Genomic DNA, 24,534 nt, shown 5'->3' with positions numbered 1-24,534 from the left:
GTTTTTGAACCTTTATGAATCGTAATCGAATCGTCACATGTCGAATCGCGATGCATGTAATAATCGATTTTTTGGAACTCCTCTAGTGCATAGAGTAATGGAATTAATGACTCTAAATCTGGATTGCTTGCATTTGATTGGCTAAAATAGTACTGGCATTAATAAAATGGCTGCTACCACTTGTGGTGGCCACTTCCTGGAAATACTGGCTTTCATTTTTTTGTCCATTATTACACAACAGAAAAATGAAATTGCTGGGGAATATTTTCAACATTCTTTCCACTGGGATGTCATATTTTTAGTTGGTTATTTTAATATCCGACAGTATGTCGTCCAGTATCTCAATTGTGTTTCAAGTTGAGAGTAAATTAGTCATTTTTAATGTCAACATCCCAAAAGTGGCAGTTCAATGTTATCCATTTAGGAGCAGTTTGAGAAAGGCAACTCTAACCTCAAAACTTTTAAGGTGAACTAGAACAGATTTGTTCAACATCACGACGAAGTGAAAAACTAATTACCAGAACAACTTAATAATACAGTGATCCCTCGTTTTTTTTCGCGATTAATGGGGAGCAGAACCCGCCGCGATAAGTGAAAAACAGCGAAGTAGCGCAAAAAAAATTGTGTGTACAATGTATTTATTCAGATTCAGCATTGGAAAGAGATACATATAAGATGTTTTTTCACTTTTTTCAAAAGTAGTATTTTTAAAATATGTATATTTATATATACTGTCTTGTAATAAATGTTTTTTTTTGTATACACACGCACATTCATTCCAGCGCCCAACCCCCCCCAATGCGCACACAGAACCGCGCACCAAATCCTCTCACATACACACGGTTACCTCCCTTGGTGTGACTTGCGATCACAAACTGCTCTCGATCACTGTGTACCTTGTGGACAATCACGCCGGGCCGGCTGCCTCTAACCTCGCCACACAAACACATTACAGCGCGCACTTACCTATCTCTCCCCACCCGCGTATGCACACAGAGATCAAACTTGTTAACATTTATTGGCAATTAAACGATGATTGACATGTGCGGCGCAATCATCTGTCACCATCGTTAACTTCAATAAGCAACTCCAATGCACGCAGCACTTGCCTGGGGAATCAGGGAGCAAAGAGAAAGGGAGGGAGCGACAGTGACATGGATCCGCGATAGACTGAGGGCGCGAAGTTTGAAGCACGAAGTAGCGAGGGATCACTGTATTTACAATGCTATCACTGCCTCTAAGAGAAGCGGCGAAGTATCCCAATACTTGTGCCAATTTTATAACACTTTCATTTTCTGCACCTACTAGATACATCCAAGGACACCATATGACTGCTGATATTCAAGATACAGCAATTGAAATTTCTGAACAGATGTCTCTGAAAGAAAGTGAAAAACACAAAAACAATTTTGACACCAGCGCCCACTCGTCCTGGGCTCAATGGAATGAATGTCCATCAGCGTTGACAGTTGAGGTGAACGCACAATGACACTCAGCTGGATAATGCTGAATACATAATCAGCACGGACAGGCAGTAAGGCACCCAGGAGTAGGACTGGGAGGTATCGGAGGGTGAAAGAAGTCAGCAGAGCGGACAGCACTGCTACTTTAGTCCCGTCTATTCAGAGTGACAAGAATGACTGACACAACGAGGCCAGCAGGTTGCCCTCCAGCACAAAACCGTTATTGCCATTCGGAGTCAGCGATTTAGAAATCCTGTAGCTTTCGAATGTATTTGGGAATAAAATGACAAGCTGCTTCAATATTTACAGTCAGTGTCTTTCACACTTCGTGCACGAAATGTTTTTTTCTTTTCATTGACAAAATAGTCATATACAGTGGGGAGAACAAGTATTTGATACACTGCTGATTTTGCTGGTTTTCCCACTTGCAAAGCATGTAGAGGTCTGTAATTTGTATCATAGTTTCTCTTCAACTGTGAGGGACGGAATCTAATACAAAAAAACAGAAAATCACGTTGTATGATTTTTAAATAATAAATTTGCATTTAATTGCATGAAATAAGTATTTGATACATCACAAAAATCGAACTTAATATTTGGTACAGAAACCTTTGTTTGCTATTACAGATACCAAACGTTTCCTGTAGTCCTTGACAAGGTTTGCACACACTGCAGCAGGGATTTTGGCCCACTCCTCCATGCAGATCTTCTCCAGAGCCTTCAGGTTTCAAGGCTGCTGCCGGGCAACACGGACTTTCAGCTCCCTCCATAGATTTTCTATCGGGTTCAGACCTGGTCACTGGCTAGGCCACTCCAGGATCTGAACATGCTTCTTACGGAGCCACTCTTTAGTTGCCTTGGCTGTGTGCTTTGGGTCGTTGTCAGGCTGGAAGACCCAGCCACGACCCATCTTCAGGGCTCTCACTGAAGGAAGGAGGTTGTCAGCCAAGATCTGGCGATACATAGCCCCATAGCTCCTCCAAACATGACGAGCCGAGTTTAGACCAAAAAGTTCAATTTTGGTCTCATCTGACCACATGACCTTCTTCCATTGCTCCTCTGGATCAACCAGATGGTCAGTGGCAAACTTCAGACGTGTCTGGACATGCACTGGCTTCAGCAGCGGGACCTTGCGTGCGCTGTAGGATTTTAATCCATGACGGCGTAACGTGTTTCCGATGGTTTTCTTCGAGACTGTGGTTCCAGCTCTCTTCAGGTCATTGACCAGGTCCTGCCGTGTAGTTCTGGGCTGATCCCTCACCTTCCTCATGATCAGTGATGATCCACGAGGTGAGATCTTGCATGGAGCCCCAGAACGAGGCAGATTGACCGTCAACTTGAACTTCTTCCATTTTCTAATAATCGCTCCAACAGTTGTTACCTTCTCACCAAGCTGCTTGCTTATTTTCCTGTAGCCCATCCCAGCCTTGTGCAGGTCTATTATTTTATCCCTGATGTCCTTACACATCTCTTTGGTCTTGGCCATTGTGGAGAGGTTGTAGTTTGTTTGTTTGAGCATGTGTACAGGTGTCTTTTATACAGGTAACAAGTTCAAACAGGTGCAGTTACTTCCGGTAATGAGTAGAGAACAGGAGGGGTTCTTAATAAAGAAGTAAGAGCCGAAATATTTACTAGTTGGTAATGTATCAAATACTTATTTCATGCAATTAAATACTTTTTTTATTTAAAAATTATCCAATGTGATTGTCTGGATTTTTGTATTAGATTCCGTCCTTCACAGTTGAAGAGAACTTATGATACAAATTACAGACCTCTACATGGCTTGCAAGTGGGAAAACCAGCAAAATCGGCAGTGTATCAAATACTTGTTCTCCCTACTGTATGTCCCGCCCTGACAGCAATGTAATGAAGGTGTATGGCCTAGTTCTCACATGAAGAGCATGTATGGATTGTTCTAAATAAAAGTGACAAGTGATGAGAAGTGCACGTTGATGAATTGCTGACCAAAACGAGATTCATTTTAGCAACATTTGTTACAATTTGTTCTATCAATTCTCTGGAAAAGATCAAGCACCTTTTCAACAGACAACTAAATTTTAGGTCAGGGGTGGGCAAACTATTCCACAAAGGGCCGCAGTGGGTGCGGGTTTTTGTTGCAACCCATTAAGAGGACACATTTTCACCAATCTGCTGTTTTACAAGTGCAATCAGTCGATTGCAGTCAGGTGCTTCTCATTTCTGCTGAAACCTCATTGGTTATACTATCTGTGCTGGGTCAGTTGGAACAAAGACCAGGACCCACTGCGGCCCTCGAGGACCGGTTTGCCCACCCCTGTTTTAGGTAAACACTTTCACATACCGAGGACGGCCTATTGCTTTACAGACGTACCTCTGTGAAAACTTTAAGTAGTGACTAATAAAGCATATACAGTATTAAAGGGATAGATAGGGATAGATGTGCATCCCAGTGGAAAGAATATTTTTTTCTTATGTCTAATAACGGAGAAAATGTATCTATAAGCCAACATTAGCTGGAAGTAGGCGGCATAGCCGTTAACCTATTTTAAGAGTTAGCTGATTTGGTCTAGGGCAGAGGTCGGCAACCCGTGGCTACGGAGCCACATGCGGCTCTATGAATTCTCTGATCTGAAACTTTATTCTAGAACTTGGGAGATTTAACAAAGAATTGGCTTCTCTTTAGTACGCAAACCAAGTCAGGCTCACTGTTTTGTGTGTTTGTTAACAGGATCCTAACCTTACCCTTACCCTATGCAGGTCATGGATTCACCAACTATGTAAAATCCCAGTTGACCAACAGAAGGTGTACCCACAAGTCTTTGTGCCTGTGAATGGCGCTAAGACTTGTGGGTACAACTTCCAAGTGGCATCCGTACCTGTACATAATTCACTCACGCAGGTTATAAAGTCACCAACTGGATGGAAATGGCTTTTTGAGAGTTAAAGATTGCCGACCTCTGGGTGACCATAGCATGTGGTCACAATTCACAAACTTTCAGTAGAGAGTAGAAACCAAATAGCCAAGTCCATTGATCAAACAAGCTTCCTTTGAAATGTGTCTGGCTCACTTATAAAGCTAGGCTGAAGAGCTTTGTCATCCAGAACTGACTTACAGCTGAGGTAATTCTGGCATCTACTTTAGATGCTTTATGGACAACATGTCCAAGTTGGGAATATACAGTATACCCCAGCAGAACTGAAAGGGGTCAGGGCAAGAAAATCCGACATTTTTTTATTTTCAATATACCTAAATAAATTGATGTATTGGCAATCAGATAGCAGTGGAGTGCTACATCAACCCAGTTTGGCTGTTTTTCTGTGAGCAATTGCTTCGCTAGGACTACACGCAGACAGGTTTTTATTTAACTCATTGACTTGATATAAAATTAATATCTAGATGCAACGGGAAGTGATAGAGTGGGCTCTATACCTTTTCTGCTCATTAAAACATAATGTAATCTTAATGCACATTATTTACGACAGACGCACAATAACACCTTACTTCATATACACATTACTAATACATGGAAATGCAATAAACGTGTCAGGTACCCATCCAAGCGGACATCCGGCAAGCTCCTGTTGAGTGCAATCATATCGCTGGCCATTAGGTTGAACTGGTTTATCTTAAAGAGCTCCTTCATCTTCTCGTGATCTTCCTTGGGGATGTTCACAGACTTGCCCATCTCACCGGGACCCTCGTGGCTACGAGATATCACAGCTAAAACACAAAGTAAATAAGTGTGTGATAAACTGAGAATTTTTCGGATAGACAAACAAGGTGTGCCGGTACACTATTAAAAAAACTGCTTTGTGGGTAGTAATTATGATCCATATAAATTGTATAAATTATACTAAAAGTATTTAGGTAAGCAAGTGAACTGTATTAAAGGCTGCTCATGCGCCAACGTGTCCTCCTTGAAACTGAAAGGAGGACTGTTTCATTTGGCGAGACACTCCAACTTGGATGGCATCATACAGTAACAGGTAAGTTTGAACTTACTGTTTCTTTTAAAATTGACAATGCAAAAACATTAACAAGCCCGGTATGCTGCGTGTTAAATTAAGAAGCCCCTGCAGTAAAAATATTTTTATATTTTATTCCTGGCTTTCGACAGTCATGCCTGATAGCTATCTTAAAGCTTGCTGTTTTTCAGCATAGCAACATGAGTTGCTGGTATAATAGGGGTGTAACGGTACACAAAAATCTCGGTTCGGTATGTACTTCGGTTTTGAGGTCACGGTGCGGTTCATTTTCGGTACAGTAAAAAAAAACAAAATGCAAAATATAAATGTGCTAGTTGTTTATTACACACTTTTGTGCTTTCAACAATAGGAACATACGGAGCCCCCCGGGTGCCAGGGTAGAAAAAATTAATCATAGCTAATCTGTACCCACAGATTACTAATCTGTACCCACAGTTTACTATTCTGTACCCACAGATTACTACACTGTACCCACAGTTTAGCAATCTGTACCCACAGTTTACTAATCTGCACCCACAGTTTACTAATCTGTACCCACAGATTACTAAACTGTACCCACAGATTACTAAACTGTACCCACAGTTTACTAATCTGTACCCACAGATTACTAATCTGTACCCACAGATTACTAATCTGTACCCACAGTTTACTAATCTGTACCCACAGATTACTAAACTGTACCCACAGATTACTAATCTGTACCCACAGTTTAGCAATGACCCGGAAACTGTAGTCACCAATGTTTGGCGGGAACTCCAATCGCCGAGGGACCGACCGAGCAAGCACCTGCACCTTTTGCCCTCGGCGAACAAAGGGGTTTTAAAAGGTAACTATTGCACATTTTCTTTCGTAGCCGTCTACATTTTCAGGTGTCATCAATCAATATGGCATGTTGTGTGTTAGTAGCCGCTAATGCGGCTACTAAAAATGGCTAACTGACAAATGAACACTACTTGAATTACGCACGCACGGACACGACAGCAGCACAGAAAATGTGCAAACACAACATGCCATATTGATTGATGACACCTGAAAGATGCCTAGCAAAGAAAACGTGCAATAGTTACCTTTTAAAACCCCTTTGTTGGCCGAGGGCAAATGGTGAGGATGCTTGCTCGGTCGGTCCCTCGGCGTTTGGACTCGGAGTCCCCGCCAAACATTGGTGACTACTGTTTCTGGGTCATTGCTAAACTGTGGGTACAGATTAGTAAACTGTGGGCACAGTTAAGTAATCTGTGGGTACAGTTTAGTAAACTGTGGGTACAGATTAGTAAACTGTAGGTACAGATTAGTAAACTGCGGGTACAGTTTAGTAATCTGTGGGTACAGTTTAGTAAACTGTGGGTACAGATTAGTAATCTGTGGGTACAGATTGCTAAACTGTGGGTACAGTTTACTCATCTGTGGGTACAGATTAGTAAACTGTGGGTACAGATTAGCTATGATTTTTAAAAAAATTTTCTATCCTGGCACCCGGGGGGCTCCGTAGGAACATTGTCTTATAAAAAGCTAGAATTCTGCTCAAAAAGTAGCGGATATTTAAAGATAATCCAACAACAATTTGCCTTTCAGACACCGCGTATTGGTCAGCTTTCTTTCTGAAAGAAAGAAGAAAAAAGAAGTCCCTTTGCTAAAGAGAAAAGCAATCCCAATGACAAAGATTTTAACATGTATTTTACAAATGAAATGCCTCAGTTAAACATTTTTTTCTTATGAACGTTTTTCAAAAGCTTTATTGGTGGATTTTCTCAAGTTAAAGCGCCACACAGAAATTTATACATTTAATTGTGTAAGCAGGATGTGTGTATTATTCTTATTATTTAATTACAGGTGTTTTAGCTCATTACAATTTATTTTATTTAAATGGGCTATTATTTATTTTATTATGTGTTTATATTTTACAAATGTGATGTAGTATTCATTTATATTGTATATTTTATGTTGTATAACTTCAGTTCCTATGTGAATATTAGTTCCTACTTGTTTTGTTGTGGTAGGAGTGCTTTGTATTGAACACGGGGCTGTGTTGGTTATTATTATAGCAGAGAAGACAGCTGTAAATGAACAAGGACATGTCAACTCTGCCCCGATCTACCACTCAAGAGATCTGATGAACTCAAAAAGTAGGTTACGATTACATATTAGTTTGAAACTCAACCGGATCCACAGTATTATTACACGAGTGACTTCCGGCCTGGCAATAGTAGGTGGTTTATTTACCTGAGGCAGAAGTGTTCACCGAAACATGTCAGGTAAATAAAAGCTAACGTCACTAGCTTCTACTGTTCATTCCACAACATGATCGGCGATTCGTCAAAACTTTTCTTTTATCCCAGGCAATAGTAGGTGATTTATTTACCTGATATGCTTCAAATCATAAAAATAATAACAGCCTATAATTTATCAATCTTGTAATCTCGATGGGTCTTGTCTCCATTCTATGTCAGGTAGTCAGGGCACATTGTTTGCATCCTAATTACCGTCTGGCTAATACATGTACAGTCCAACATAAAATTCCAACCTCTTCCTCCAACTCTTCAAAAACTTGGATCTCCTCACTTGCGCTCGATCTATCGCTGTTTGAATTATCGTTTGAAGGGCTTTGTATGGCGGTGTAGGCGCACTATCCTATTCCCCTCACTATCCACTCGCGGGGGCCTGCGCTTGTCAGTGACGTTCCTTATTCTCGCTATATGATTATACAACTTTAACATTTGTCAATAATACGCTCTGTGTGTAGTATCATCCATCGCTTTTCCTTTTTAAATGGGCACTTTTAAGCGAACGCAAGAATTAACAACGGGAACATTTTTAAACAGGCATTTCACGGGAGAGCATTTTGACTCTTCGGACAATCATATAGTGACAGCGAGTGGATAGTGAGGGGAAGAGGATAGTGAACCTACACCGGCCGTATGGAGCACTGCCATCGCTGTTCTCGGTGTGACGTATCACTTCCGGGTTCGTCCCCTTTCAGGCTCAAACTTCGGAAACGCGATTATTTTGTCAAATATACAACATATAAATTATTTTTTCATGCTTTATTTGTTGGACAATGTTTAATTACATTAATTGTGACCCTATTTGGCATTTTATGAAATTCCTTCACATTTGGCCTTTAAGAAGTGCGAAGCTCGCTCTCTCCTCCTTAACAACAAAATAACTTCCCCAACCTATATATGTTCAATATTGCTATTGATCCTGTAAATATAGGTGATTATCTCTGCATTTGGTGATTTTTGTGCATCTAGTGTAAAATCTGATTATTTTATAGCCTTTTTTAAGTTTTGTTATACTTATATAAAAAAGTAATTAATCGGGATTTTATAAGGGAACGAATTCGAATGTTTTGATGCTGCTGCTCATGGAGACTCATATAAGGCTAAGGTAGGTGCCTGTTTTGGTTTTAGGTCGGTAGCAGCGTTGATTTTGAAAACATTTGAATTGGAAGTTTTTTCAAAATAGGCCCCCTGTGGATCGGCCCCGTGTCCTGTCAAGTATTATGAAGTCTATGGTAGGTGTACCAACTTTACTCTAGTGAGTACTGAACACTTACAGATACTCCATTACCATTTATACTCAACAACTCGCGAGCAGAAATCTTCAGAGTACAGATATGTTTAATTTAACTAATCAATATTGTCTGTATCATTACTGAGTATGACGATCTTATGCGTCTCTCACATCACAGGAGCCATGTAACATTCTGTGTCATTTCTATTGGGGGGCAGCGGGGTACAGTAAACAGCAGAAATAGCCAGGCTAGATATACACTTGGCATTTTAGTAGGCATGTTTCGCTAAAAATGTCTACTTGTAATACTTTAGTGCAAAAGGAAGCGCCAGCCCTGAAGGTTAGCTTAAGTGCAGATTCATTTCCGCCTGTGAGACAGCCTATTCAGCTCATTTCTATATTGCATCACTCATGGCTCATGGATTTGCAAAATAGAATTTAGGAATATGATATAATTTGGGGAAGGTGATGTAATCAGACTAGCTTCTTTTATGATGTATTGAGGGCTTTTTGTTTGGTGAAGGATGTCAACGCAAGCGAAGACTTTGACACAGATGTTGTGAACACAACTTTTAAGAGTGTTTTGTGTTGATGTGCACTGGTATGTGATAGCAATGTTTGTTTTTTAATTTCCTGGTAGTGGCTTTACTCATCACAATATGTGAACAGGTTGTCATTTTTACTGAGAGCAGTAGTACGACGCTTAAGATGCTGCTAGGACTTAGGAATGCCATATTATGGTGGCCTATTCCATTTTAATTTCATCTATTGTTGGGTTTGAATTTAGAATATGAATTTACAAACAGACAGTGTATCTTTAAGCAAAACCATCCCACAGTCACTAGCATGCTTCTTTGTTGCCCACAGTTAGTCTAACGGCCAAATGGCTGTACCGCATTAGAGCCAGCACCATTAGCCCAATGTAAATAAATCCCATGGATTTATGACGACACTCCAGCTCTCTAATAATCTCTCAGAGCAGAGGCGGTGTTTGCGCTGAAAGTGTTGGGAGGTGCGGCATGCAGCTCACATTAGCCTCACTGCTACAGGTTAAAAGGGTTCCCTTCGCCCCCCTGCAAATGGAAATTTGTGGGTGTTAGCTGATTGTTAAAGTCAAGCGATGTCATTTATGGACACCCCTATGTGTGGGCATGCTTCTTTCTGTTGGACACAATTTGAGATGACAACCAAATTCATAAAAAGCATGCTACATGAAGTATAGTGAAGCAGACTCCACCATCAGTTGACGAGGCAGCTCCCGCAGACATTGCGCCACGCCTTCCCGTAGGGGGTCGAACCAGGCAGAATTTTGAGTTGTTTTCACTGTGATGAACACAAGCTGTGTTCTGACACCAGATTTAGGTGGAAATAGGACAAAGGTTTTACTGCATAATAGCAGGCAGAAGTGTCTCAAGAGTGATTTGGTTGAGTTTTCAAGGTAATTATTATATTAAATAGCACCATGCGTGAAATGTTGTGAAAAAAAAAAAAAAAAAAAAATCAATGGATAAAATTCGTGCAACTTTGGTTTTAAATGTTTACGTAAAATGAATGATTACTGCCCGTTTTTTGCTTTTAACCAAGAATGTAGACTGTTTTACGTTCACATCTATACAAAATCTACGATTTAAGCATTTATTTACAAGTATTTTCATTTTAAAAAGCTCTTTGTTTCATGACGGCCGCCATGTTGGATTACACAATACTGTAACTTTTGCTTGAAATATTTACGTAAAATGACCGATAACTGCCCGTTTTTTGCTTTTCACCAAGAATCTAGACTGCTTTACATTCATATCTATTAAAAAATTCGTGATTTAAGCATGTATTTACAAGAATTTTCACAAAATTTTCAACTTAAAAAGCTCTTGTGTTTCGTGGCGTCCGCCATGTTGGATTTTTTTATCTCTACAAATTACCGGAATTCAACCTAAATAAGTTGTGATTGTTTATAGAAAAATGCAAATTTTTCTTTTGTTGAGTAAAATTAGATGATTCTGCATGTTTTCCTCAATTATTAAGTTTCTGATGTGAAAATTGCTGTTGAAAACTTGCACACACACAAAAAAATTAAGTTGCTATTGTGGGCAGAAACTTATATGATATGTTAAATATTGCTATTGATCCTGAAAATATAGGTGATTATCTCTACATTTCATGATTTTTGTGCATCTATCTTAAAATTTGAGAATTTTATAGCCATTTTAAGTTTTGTTATATCTGTATGAAAATATAATTAATTGGGATTTTATTAGGGAACAACTTTCAATTTTTTTTATGTCGCTGCTAATGGAGACTCATATACAATATGCCTTGTGGAAGTGCCTGTTTTGGTTTTAGGTCGCTAGCGGCTTTGATTTTGAAAATATTTGAATTTTAAGTTTTTAAAAATAGGGCCCCTACAGATCAACCCGAGCCCCATGTCCCGTCAACTGATACTGAAGTCTAGGAGTGGAATCTTTAAGATGCATGTTGAACTGAAAATGTATCAATATCAAGGAGAGCAGAGAGAGGGGGAAAAGTATTCTGACCTTGGGCGTGGGGGGACTGTGTTGTCTTATTAATTGGGAGTCATTTGGCGTCCTATTTTTGTTGTTCTCTTGGTTCATTATTTGTCATGTCCATTTGATGGAATTCAAAATGACATAATTTATCTCTATGGTGTTGGAGCTTGCTGTTGTGGGCATGTGTGATCTTTATTACTTGGGTTTAGGGGGCCTACTCATATTACTCACCTCCGGTCAGCTCGGTTTTGTTCCGCCACTGCCTGTAATACAGTGGGGAGAACAAGTATTTGATACACTGCCGATTTTGCTGGTTTTCCCACTTGCAAGCCATGTAAAGGTCTGTAATTTGTATCATAAGTTCTCTTCAACTGTGAGGGACGGAATCTAATACAAAAATCCAGAAAATCACCTTGTATAATTTTTAAATAAAAAAATGTGTATTTAACTGCATGAAATACGTATTTGATACATTACCAACTAGTAAATATTTTGGCTCTTAGTTCTTTTTTAAGAACCCCTCCTGTTCTCCACTCATTACCGGAAGTAACTGCACCTGTTTGAACTTGTTACCTGTATAAAAGACACCTGTTCACATGCTCAAACAAACAAACTCCAACCTCCCCACAATGGCCAAGACCAAAGAGCTGTGTAAGGACATCAGGGATAAAATAATTGACCTGCACGAGGCTGGGATGGGCTACAGGAAAATAAACAAGCAGATTGGTGAGAAGGTAACAACTGTTGGAGCGATTATTAGAAAATGGAAGAAGTTCAAGTTGACGGTCAGTCTGCCTCGTTCTGGGGCTCCATGCAAGATCTCACCTCGTGGGGCATCACTGATCATGAGGAAGGTGAGGGATCAGCCCAGAACTACACGGCAGGACCTGGTCAATGACCTGAAGAGAGCTGGAACCACAGTCTCGAAGAAAACCATCGGAAACACATTACGCCGTCATGGGTTAAAATCCTACAGCGCACGCAAGGTCCCGCTACTGAAGCCAGTGCATGTCCAGACACGTCTGAAGTTTGCCACTGACCAGCTGGATGATCCAGAATAGCAATGGGAGAAGGTCATGTGGTCGGATGAGACTAAAATTGAACTTTTTGGTCTAAACTCGGCTCGTCGTGTTTGGAGGAAAAAGAAGGATGAGTACAACCCCAAGAACACCATCCCAACCGTGAAACATGGAGGAGGAAACATCATTTTTTGGGGCTGCTTCTCTGCCAGGGGTACAGGACGACTGCACCGTATTGAGGGGAGGATGGATGGCGCTATGTATCACCAGATCTTGGCTGACAACCTCCTTCCTTCAGTGAGAGCCCTGAAGATGGGTCGTGGCTGGGTCCTCCAGCATGACAACGACCCAAAGCACACAGCCAAGGCAACTACAGAGTGGCTCCTCAAGAAGCATCTTAAGGTCCTGGAGTGGCCTAGCCAGTCACCAGATGTGAACCCTATAGAAAATCTATGGAGGGAGCTGAAAGTCCGTGTTGCCCGGCAGCAGCCCCAAAACCTGAAGGCTCTGGAGAAGATTTGCATAGAGGAGTGGGCCAAAATCCCTGCTGCAGTGTGTGCAAACCTTGTCAAGGACTACAGGAAACATTTGGTATCTGTAATAGTAAACAAAGGTTTCTGTACCAAATATTAAGTTTGATTTTTTTGATATATCAAATACTTATTTCATGCAATTAAATACAAATTTATTATTTAAAAATCATATAACGTGATTTTGTTTTTTTGTATTAGATTCCGTCCCTCACAGTTGAAGAGAACTTATGATACAAATTACAGACCTCTATATGCTTTGCAAGTGGGAAAACCAGCAAAATCGGCAGTGTATCAAATACTTGTTCTCTCCACTGTAGATGACTAACCTTTATTAAACTAAGACTTCATTTCATTTCTAGAAAGATTGTTGCTAATGGTTGAGCTTTGTGCCTTTTTGTGGGCCTTGCAAGAATTTAGGTCAAAGTGAAACCATGTTGCAGACTGTTTTACCAAAGATCTCAAGCTTTATCAATGGTAATTATTTACAGTAATTTGATTTTTTTTTTAAGCATAATATAGCGTTAGAAAATAGCGCCATTGTTGGACAAGCACCATCTGATTTTGGTGTAGTCTGCCCCTTGTTTGACCCTTTAAGATTTAATTGTGGGAAATTTGCAAGGAATCACAATCATGAGGTTCTCTGAAGCAATTTTGCATAAATCATACTTAATTTTATCATGCCGCAAGTTTTTTGTCTAAGGCTTTCAAAGTGCAAATGTGTTCAAAAATGTACAAACGTTGTACTGTGGAATTCCTCTAGTAATTCTCCAATTTACATTTTTAAATGAAAAGGTCTTCATAGTGCTGCATAACTGGAGGCTTCTTGTACTTGTGTACGCCTCCTGCATACTAGCCTGACCCTGTGGTATACATCACACAGCACTCTATTTATCAAGGTCGCCAAGAACACAAATTTACAGCTGACTAGGCCCAAATACTTTTTGTAATAAAAAAACATTTAGTTAATAGTCAATCAGAATTCCAATATCCTCATTGGCTAAGCTCCAAGCTACAAAGTTATGATTTGAATGCACTTTGATTCATTACGGTGGACTTTTACACTACTTCAAGATTATTTAACGTCAGCAATACAGATTTTTATGGTCAGAGTAACAGTCGACACTCAAAACGCAATCTGGGCAAGACGATAAATGATAGTTCTATACAAACTGTCTTTTTTCCAAGCAAAACAACTTAATGTTCCTAGACATTTGGATCATAATTAGTGTCAGTAGCTGGCAGCTCTGCCTCAGTCTAACCTTAAAAGCAGCTTAGAAATCAGCTTACTGAAGGGCATGTGAGGAAATGAACTGCTTAAGAGGAACAAAACACAAAGAAAGAGATCAAGTATTAAAACGTTAGTATTTCAGTAGTTGCCGGCAGGAGATCAGTGACTTGGACATTGCTGCGGGCATAGTATGGGATTGGGGACTGAGTTGAGAATATGTGCCAGCTTGCTTTCTTACACGTGCCTGGTATTGTGCTTGTATATGCCAAGAAACAAGCTAAAAGTTAACAAACTGAGCTTAGTGCTGAGTTGACTCTTCAATCTCCATTGTGGTACTCACCACGGAGGGCAGGAAGCAGCGAGCGGTCCTTCCGATCGTCACATTTGTTGCATTCGCTGAAGTAAAGCAGGAGGAAAACATCCACCAGCACCCAGACTAAAGAAGTGGTCAAGACCACCTTGCAGTAGACAAACCGGCGCATCAAATCACCTGGATGCCAGCCAGCTCGCCAAAGCCTGGGGTGGAGGGCAGTTGGGCCGAAGCGCTCAAGACAATTCAGTGTTTTGGTGCTGTATTGGAGATCTGGAGATGGTGTGAGGACTTTGGAAAGAGACTGGGCCGGTTTGACCAGCTGGCATCATGCTAAAGGAGAAATGGGACATAAAAGTAGTCAGAAGGTTTTGCAGTTCCAACATTAGATTTTATTCGGTGTTTGAGCTAAACAACAACAGTCGCACCTTGAAGTTTTGAAGCCCATAGGGTCCAAAATTTGAACTTTAGCAAAGTCTTTTAAACTGACCCTGAACTTCTATTTCCATCTAATATTTGTATTCGTTCAGGTCAATATTTGGCGCAGTTGTCAGAGGAATTTTTCATTGGCATTTTTTGTCAACATTAGTATTTTAAGCAGATGTAACAAACTGGTATTTTGTCAGTTTTGAACAGTTTGAATGTGGCGGTCTGAGCAGCACTATTGATTCTTGTAAGATATTTTTCCGCTGTTATGGGTTTCATTTTTGGTAGCTTGCTACCATTATTGTTTTCATCATTGATGACATTTCGTCGACTAACACTTTTTTTCCTAATGATGACGTAACGTGTTAAAAACGTGTCTTGGGAGACTAAAACATAACAACAGGAATGGCTATTTTCGTCTGACAAGACAACAATGAGCCTTCAAAGGTCTGTACTGAGTGATCATCACACTAAATCTAACTCGTAGCGTTAGCATAGCAATTCCATGAGCATTAGCATAAACTTTAGCATGGCGAGCATCCTCTTAAACTTCCGGGCAACTTTTTTTTTTTACATACAGTTTGTGCCATCCAATGTAATGTTTTCCGAGCCTGGAACTCCAGACTCACCGCTGTTCCAGCTATAGAGTCTGGGACCCAGCTCCTTATTGGCCTCTCGAGCCCGAACAAAATCGTGCGTGCAATGAGAATTGCATATTTGCGTGACGTGTTCTTAACGAGCAACGTCATTCTTGCGCGTCGGAAGTCGTCTCCACAACAACACAGATGGCGAACAGGAGAGCCAAGAATATGTTCCTATCCGCGGTAAATTCAGTTTTAAATGACCAAAAACACATTGAGTCGCTAAAACCATGTCTCGCGCTAGCCATGTTGAGTAAACGCCTCCGTTCTCCGCTCTCCTCGTATGTTTACGTCCTCGCGCTAGAGTTTCTTGTCGCTTTACCAACGTCACGTCAATAAAATATGCCTTCCGGTCAAACGATTCACACTACGAAGTGTAACTACAGAGATTAGTTGAAGTTTGAGTTACCACTGCACTAACTGTGTGATTCTGCAAAACATTTGATCAGCCAGTGTCCATGGAAAGAACTCCATCATAGGAGCTGACACCAATGTCCTCGTTTTACATCCTTCTCATTCCAAAGCAGTACTTTAATCTTTTGATCACAGATTCACTGATGCTGTCTACCGTGTGTTACAGTTCCACACCATCTGCTCAACATGTTGATGGATACCAAATTATGCTGACAACTTGGAGCAAAAGAAAAGGGAGAAAATATTAGGACCATGAGCTTTCAGGATAATGGGGTGGTAACCCCATTAATAATACGATTATGAATACCCAAAACTGAGCTGATTATTGTCAACCTTTCTGTTACATCTCTTGTACTGGCTCTCACTAGAGTTGTTATTTTGGGCATCTGCTACGTATGATGTCACCTCGTCCAGCAATGCAATACATTCAACTCCAAAATTCCAATACAGATATATGCGGTCGTGGACTTAACATACCATTGCTAATTGTATTGTGATGCCCCACTGGATGCTTTAATAATGATAAATGTAACAACTTTTTCGTTTTCCAAATAAACATTCTGTGAAAAATAAGAACAACTTCAACTGCAGTTATACAAAAAGTGCCTATATTGCCCCACTATATATTTCAAGGCATCATGCACATTGGCACAAAACCGATAGTGAAAAACCGATATGACTATTATCTGATGAACTTTTTAAAATGCTTTGTTCGGCCGATCGGACAACTACAATTTTTAACAGTTGAATGGAAAAGGTGGTTCTGTCAGTGCAAGGCACCATGCACATTGGCCCAAAACCGATAGTGAAAAACCGATATGAATATTATCTGATGACATTTTAAAATGCTTTGTTCGGGCGATATTATCGGCTACAAGATAATATCGGACAACTAACAGTTGAATGGAAAAAGTGGTTCTGTCAGTGCATAGAATAATTAAGTTTATTTCTTCATTGGGAATTTTTAGATGTAATTTCACTTTTTTACCATGGTAATATCGTCTGAATTTCTACAAGTTGCAACGTGTCGTAGCCTATGACTAACTGCATATCCCCCAGTGTTTTATAAGCCTGGTGGGTTTGTCTTGATTGTCTTCCAGAGTTTAACCTCATTTTAACAAATTTTAGAAGTGCAATGGCAACATCCTAAGGCCGCTATATGAACAAACCTGTCCTAGTTCGCTGCTTTTACACCGACAATTTCTGTCTAGTATAGTGAGATTTCTCTGCTAAATTAAGTTGGGGTTTTTTTCTTCACTTTTCTGTACGTATCTGTTTAATGTCAGTTATGTGACTAGATTGCTTGCATTGATCCAATTTGCGCCATGTGCAGAAAAAAACGTTGAAGAGGTCACAGCACATCTTTCTTCCACCTCTGAGTTACTTGGTTTTCCACCTTGGCCAAGTTTGCACTTTTTCATATGAGTTATTTTACTTTTACAAGTGACGAGCAACAGATTGTTCTAAGATTCACTAGGATTTAAGTTAAATGAAAACAATTTATAAGTATTTTAACTGTATTTATGTTAAAACTCTATTTGGTTTTAAAAACATGTTGAAACACAAGTGGGCTTGATTGACCCTGACTAACTTCTGATAATGCAGTAGTAGTCATAATTTAAGCTGAGACAGTGGTACCTTGACATACGAACGCATCGACATACGATTCATTCGACACGTGACGTAAAATTTGACCTGTCATCTGTCTCGACATGAGGTCATGTTCAAAATACGAAAATTTACAACAGCGTCACAGTTTCATTAATTTCATGCAAGACAGCAACATGTCGGATTTTGTTGTGAAAGAAATCATCATAGGTCCCAGGAAGGTTAGTGCAGGTGATAGTAGTTGTGAAAAAAGGAAGGAGGTGACGCTCACCATTGAAATGAAGAAAGATATTACAGAAAAATTTGGGCATGATGTGCTTGAGAGAACTGGCTAGAGTCAATACGGCTCACAACAAGGCTCACCGTATCCTCCTCTACTTTCACAACCGCGGTCTCCTCCGACCTCCGCTCATCAGTCTGTACAAATTAAGGTGATATTAAAAATGTTTGTTTTTTTTTTCATTTCCGATTTATTTGTTTTGGTATGTGTAATTGCTATTTGTAATTGTACCTGCTGTGTTTATTAAGGATCTATCATAGGTTTTTGGTCTGTGCAACGAATTAATTGTATTATAATGTACAGGTAGTCCCCGGTCTACAGACAAGTTTCATTCCTGCGCTGGCAATTTCAGCATTAGTCATAATTAGACCTTTAAATACCTCAAAACACCCTCTAATTAATTTTTTTTTTTTTTTTAAATATCCAAAAACATGTATTATGCGTCATTGTACTTTCCTCGCCAAGACTTTGGAGCTAAGTCCTAGCTAAACAGTGAGCTAAGCTCTGAAATGACAATATCAGAGGTCCGTGTGGTTTGCTGACTTTGTTCAGCTGCTAATGACGTCAGAATGGAACTAAAATAAAATGAAATGAAATCAGTCTCATCTTCAATAACAGCAATTCAAATTTGCGTTTACAAGTAGCTGCTGATACAGCGATAACTAACGATTCGCATGAATCAGCGTCCGCACATTATTAAAAACAATCACATAAACTCAAAGTATTCGACCACAATTGAGAACACACAATTAATAGTACAAAAAGGGTTATATACAGCAGTAGCCTCTGGATACTTCACAAGCAACAAATGTGCACGCAGACTGTCTCCTCTGTCAATCGACTGCTCTGTGTGTGAGTGTGTTGGGTGGGGGGGCGCGTCTGTACATGCACTCGTTTCCTGTTCTATGCTTCCTACGGCAAAATAAAAGCATGCATCATAAAACAAAAGTCAACATTTAGGGGAAAAAAAAAAAAACGACGAGACACAGGCGTTGTATAGTCGAAATCGCGTAAGTTGGGTCAGTCGTAACCCTGAGACTACCTGTATTCATAAGGAGAAATTCCTCTGGACATACGATCATTTTTACATACAAATTAGGATCTGGAACTAATTAAATTTGTATGTCGAAGTACCACTGCATATGAAAAAAGTTACAGTGGTACCTCGACATAAGATAGCTTCGACATCCGACGTAAAATTAGCCTCGCCATTTGTTTCTTCATGCGACGACATGCTCGAAATTTGACGATTTATGACAGTGCCGCAGTTTCTTTGTTTTCACGCAATTCGGAAGCACGGCAGATTTTCTTGTGAGAGAAATCAACATGAGTTCCAAGAATGTTACTGCAGGTGGTGAAAAAAGGAAAAAGGTGAGGCTTACAATTGAAATGATGATGGAAATGATAGAAAAATATGAGCATGGTATACGCGTCCATGACCTGGCTTGACCTTACGGCCGTAGAATATCCAACATCTTGACGGCCCTCCTCCGACCTCCGTTCGCCAGTCTTTATAAGTTAACGTGACAATTATTGTAACATTTCCAAAAAATCGCCAGCTTTGTGAGGTTTTAAATAATTTATTTCAGAATTTGTGCAACAACCAGTGTAGTTAATTTTACTTTAAAAAAGTAATTAATTACAGTTACAAATTCCTTCTCCCAAAAAGTAATTGCGTTAGTAACTCAGTTACCTGAATTTAAGAGTAATTAGTTACTTGTCAAAGTAACTAGTGATAATTTTCATGTTTTATTTTTTTTTCTCCAAAAAAAAAAAAAAAAAAAAAAAAAAAAGGTCACACAATGTGAAGTTTAAAGGGTTTTTGGGACAATTGGCCCTAGCCCAGTTCTTTACCCTCCACTTAACTAGACACAAGGGTATTGCGATAGCTAGATAGTAACCTTTGCTATGTGTGGTAGTCATTTAAAGTTGTGAATCAACCATTAAAATTTGTTAAAATTGCTCCCGCTATTGCATTAGTTCCCTTCTGTCTACTTTCAACATGTGTAAGTTTTAAAACTGTTTCATAATTTAAAGATAGATTTTAGTCAAGATTTTGCCGATTTAGGACCATTTTAGATAAAAAAAATAAAATAAAATAAAAAAGTAGGTTCGCTAGGAAGGATCTCTACAACAGAGCCTTCCTGAGAGGTCTACTGCTTTAAGATGGCCGCTGTTTACTAACGCATGTAGTCCTTAAAACATGTTGCCAATGCAGCCGTGTCTATCATTTGCATCTAGTTCTATAATATGTGATATCTACCGTATCATGTGGGCGTAGTTTGTAGGCTACAGTCAGGTATTATTGGAGCCACCTAGCATCGCGTTTGCAACGGCGTCTTCCCCACTCGTGCTGTGCTCTCTCGTCTCCGTGAGTCCGTCTCTCTGACTTTTTTTATTCAACCAACTTAGTAATGCATAGTAACGCACACCTTTCCTGCCTCAGTAACGGTGTTGCCAAGATGAGAAAAGTAATTAATTAGATTACTCTCTACTGAAAAAAATAACGCCGTTATTAACTCCGTTATATTGTAACGCCGTTATTAACAATACTGGCAACAACACATGCCTACGGTCCGCCGCAGCTGAACATGAAAAGTGATAGTTAAAAGTCCTCTCTCACTCGGTCACGTCAGCCACGTGTTGCATTCAAGTGTACCACGCAAAAGACATCGGCCACATTAGAACCTGATTTGTTACATTATTATAGGTATTATTATTATTATATTATTTAGATTTTTATTCATAATGTAGGTTTTGCAATGTGTAATTGCTATTTGCAATAGTACCAGCGGTATTTATTAAGGATTTAGTGTAGATTTTCGGGTTGTGGATTGAATTAATGGAATTATAATGTATTCTTTTGGGAAAATCCCGCTCGACATACGACCATTTCGACTTACAAACGAGGTCCTCGAATGAATTAATTTTGTATGTAGAGGTACCACTGTATTCCTATGAGCCACAAATACAGTATAAATTAATCAAGAGAATGACAGGAAGTATAGTCGCACCAAACCGTGTTTTCTTTTTTATTCTCCAATCAATTTGACCAAATTAATTCACCAAATTTATCAACAGATCATTTTTCCTACCCATAGTTGTAAAATTGCAATTGATCCAACAATGGACTGATGGGCTATAATACAATTTGAGCCAAGGAATAAAACATTCCTTTTGCCTGTGGACTCGAGTTCAAACGATGCCCTGAACTCTATTAGTGAAAGTTCTCTATCTACAGCTATTTAAAACTAAAGTAAACGCATTGAAATGTTTCTCATGTATTACTGCAGGTGGAGAAGCACATTCATCCTCCTCAACTTTGAGTAGCCAACGACCAGACAATGCATTATCATATTGGCACTAATATTTGGAGGAAAAAATAGCCAAGTGTACCCGCCCTGCCAGGAAAGAGGAGGCAGAGGATTATGGAGCAGATCCCATTAAGTCCATTAGTCAAATAGACAGAAGCCTCTTTTATACGCATCCCCCAAAAATACATTTGATGAAAAAGAACTGTTTGTCAGCTTTATGAATGGCACGATGTGGCAGACTCCCATCACATGCTACGTTTAGACATGGCGCAACGTGAAGGAATTGATTCACTGAAAGAAAGGTGTGCACGCGTCACGTGATATTAAAAAAAAAAACCTTGTAATTCGTCTAAACTGCATTTTACTGGCAATGAATGTATGAATGAATGAATGAATGAATGAATGAATCCTCCCGTGGCGTGCCCGTAGCACACCAAGTTGGCGCCCTTCTCAGCACATAGTAAACAAACCGGTGAGATGTCGACGCTCCAGTGAGACGCTCATCATCGCGGTACCTGTTCGGACTCCTTGGCACAGTCTCGCCGCAGTAAACGGGTCAAAAGGCGTCCTCTCCGCTCATGCGTTTCGCCACTCGGTTCGTTTGGGGATAGATATGCAAAAAGGATTCAGACGTGCGCCCCGGCTGCGGCTGGAATGCCGAGTGCAAAGAAAAGGAGGAAATATTTAGTGCAATCTAACAGCTCGACATCGACCCGCTAATGTTTCAGGGTCTCCTCTGTGATTGGACGAGAGAGACGTCAATCGGGTAAATCCTCTTGGAGAGGTGGGGCTTCAGCCAGAGGTTGGATTTTTGTCATGCATACATACATACATACATACATACACACACACGCCCATACATACTGTACATACATACATACATAAATACATACATACATACATACATACATACATACATACATACTGCAACGTAATATGTATTTAATTGTAAAAATGTATGCAATCAATCCATACATACATACATACATACATACATACATACATACATACATACATACATACATACATACATACTGCAATGTAATATTATTTAATTGTAAAAATGTATGCAATCAATCCATCCATACATACATACATACATACCAGTGCTGCAACAATTAATCGATTGACTCGAGTATTCGATCAGAAAAAAGATTTGAATTAAATTTTGCTGCTTCGAGTATTCGTTTAATTAAAGTGGCGTTGTAATGGTATATTTTGAAAGTGTTTGCATTTCGTTTTATTGATTTGGGTGGATATACTGCCCTCTAGTCTGCCTCATTACACATGGTTGAATCCAGCTGCTCCCTGTTAAGACCAACATAAGGTAAGTTTTTGTTTGAGCTAATGTTTTTTTAATGCATTCGGAATTTAGTTTGTAGGTATATTTAGCCATTTTTGTGGAAATATGTGTCTGAAACATTTGTTAAGAGCATTGTAAAAAAAAAAAAAAATTTTTTTTTAATAAAAAACATTTTATAGCATTTAAGCTAGTGGACTTTTGCAATGTAATTTAGCCAGTTGTTATTTTGTTGTACTTAGATCCTCATTTATTTATTTTTTTATACCGTTTGAGGCTCAGTTCAGGTATTGTAATATTTTTATGGTGTTATAATGGTGTTATATTTCAAGGTGCTCGTCCTCATCCGATTACTCGATTATTCGAACAAACTAGTTCATCGATTAATCGACTACTAAAATAATCGATAGCTGCAGCCCTGATACATACATACATACTGCAATGTAACATTATGTAATTGTAAAAATGTATGCAATCAATCCATCCATCCATACATACATACATACATACATACATACATACATACATACATACATACATACATACATACCAGTGGTGCAATAATTAATTAATTGACTCGAGTATTCAATCAGAAAAAAAAAAGATTCAAATAAAATTTTGCTGCTTCGAGTATTCGTTTAATTAAAGTGGGGTTGTAATGGTGTATTTTGAAAGTTTTTGCATTTAGTTTTATTGATTTGGGTGGCTATACTGCCCTCTAGTCTGCCTCATTTCACATGGCTGAATCCAGCTGCTCCCTGTTAAGACCAACATAAGCTAAGTTTTTGTTTGAGCAAATGTTTTTTTAATGCATTCGGAATTTAGTTTGTAGGTATATTCAGCCAGTTTTGTGGGAATATGTGTCTGAAACATATGTTAAGAGCATTGTAAAAAAATAAATAAATAAATAAAAACATTTTATAGCATTTAAGCTAGTGGACCTTTGCTATGTAATTTAGCCAATTGTTATTTTGTTGTACTTAGATGCTCATTTATTTATTTTTTATACCGTTTGAGGCTCAGTTCAGGTATTTTAATATTTTTATGTTCCTTATCCGATTACTCGATTATTCGAACTAACTAGTTCATTCATAATCGACTACTAAAATAATCGATAGCTGCAGCCCTGATACATACATACATACACACATACACACATACATACATACATACATACATACATACATACATACATACATACAAGGGGTTACAGAAAGTAATAATAATGCATCACAACAATAACTTTGCAATGTTTTATTTGTGTTTCTTAATAGATTACAACATGCACTTGTGTTATAAAAATGCATTTGGACAGTACATCGCAAACCTTTTTTATTTGTTTGTTTGCTAGACCAAGTGGCAAAAATATATATACAGTATTTCAGTAGACTGCCACCATTATGACAAACAAAACGCTGTAGTATATTTAGTAAATGTTCATCAAAAACGACAGAGGGATTTTATTTTTTAAGTGAACTGTATTTGATATGGTGACAAGCCACTGTATCATTGCGCACTGTATAAAGGGCCACGGTCCTCAATTAGCGGACCGCGGTCCACGACCGGACCATGGCTCACCTCTCGGCGGACCCTCAGCAAATGGCACTTTTCAACAACAACAACAAAAAAGACACACAAAAAAACAACTTTTTTTAACATATATTATTTGTATGAATCGCCGATCTATCGCTATGCGCTACTATTCTATCGCTAAATTCTGTTTCATTTTTAGTCTAATATCTTCCATGTTCCCATTTCCATTGTCATCTCAATGAAAAGGATGCGCTGATTGGCTGAGAGAGCCTGCATGGGTACGCTGATTGGCTGAGAGAGCGTGCATGGATGCGCTGATTGGCTGATAGAGCCTACATGCTGCTAGCTAGAGTGGACGGACCGCAGCAGTATGAAATGCGAGTCGAACCTAGCACTTTGCAATCTGTTTGTTTACATGCCACCAGTAGAAGACCGAATGAAACAAAATGTCATGCTCGAAGTTGATCAGGAGAAGAAAACTG

The 24,534-nt window shown here is 39.3% G+C and overlaps 1 protein-coding gene across 6 annotated transcripts in view; it reads right to left on the bottom strand.

Annotated features, from left to right (window-relative positions):
* The window catches only part of galnt13 (UDP-N-acetyl-alpha-D-galactosamine:polypeptide N-acetylgalactosaminyltransferase 13), a 95,261-nt gene extending 73,320 nt beyond the window's left edge, over window positions 1-21,941 (bottom strand). For 5 of the 6 annotated variants that reach the window (XM_057852395.1, XM_057852400.1, XM_057852396.1 and 2 more), the window contains exons 1-3: window positions 21,735-21,941; window positions 14,567-14,869; window positions 4,995-5,163 (exon numbers count right to left, since the gene is read on the bottom strand). In XM_057852395.1, the coding sequence (XP_057708378.1) occupies window positions 4,995-5,163; window positions 14,567-14,708 (311 nt within the window). In that variant the 5' untranslated portion in view covers window positions 14,709-14,869; window positions 21,735-21,941. Of the gene's footprint in view, window positions 1-4,994; window positions 5,164-14,566; window positions 14,870-21,689 lie in introns of all 6 variants that reach the window. The other variant, XM_057852394.1, reaches the window with a different exon arrangement.
* Between the last annotated feature and the right edge of the window lie 2,593 nt (window positions 21,942-24,534).

Source organism: Corythoichthys intestinalis, chromosome 12 (assembly GCF_030265065.1).
Source record: "Corythoichthys intestinalis isolate RoL2023-P3 chromosome 12, ASM3026506v1, whole genome shotgun sequence".
NCBI classification, from domain to species: Eukaryota; Metazoa; Chordata; class Actinopteri; order Syngnathiformes; family Syngnathidae; genus Corythoichthys; species Corythoichthys intestinalis.
The sequence above is the reverse complement of the archived record's forward strand: the minus strand, read 5'-3'. Positions and strand labels throughout refer to the sequence as shown.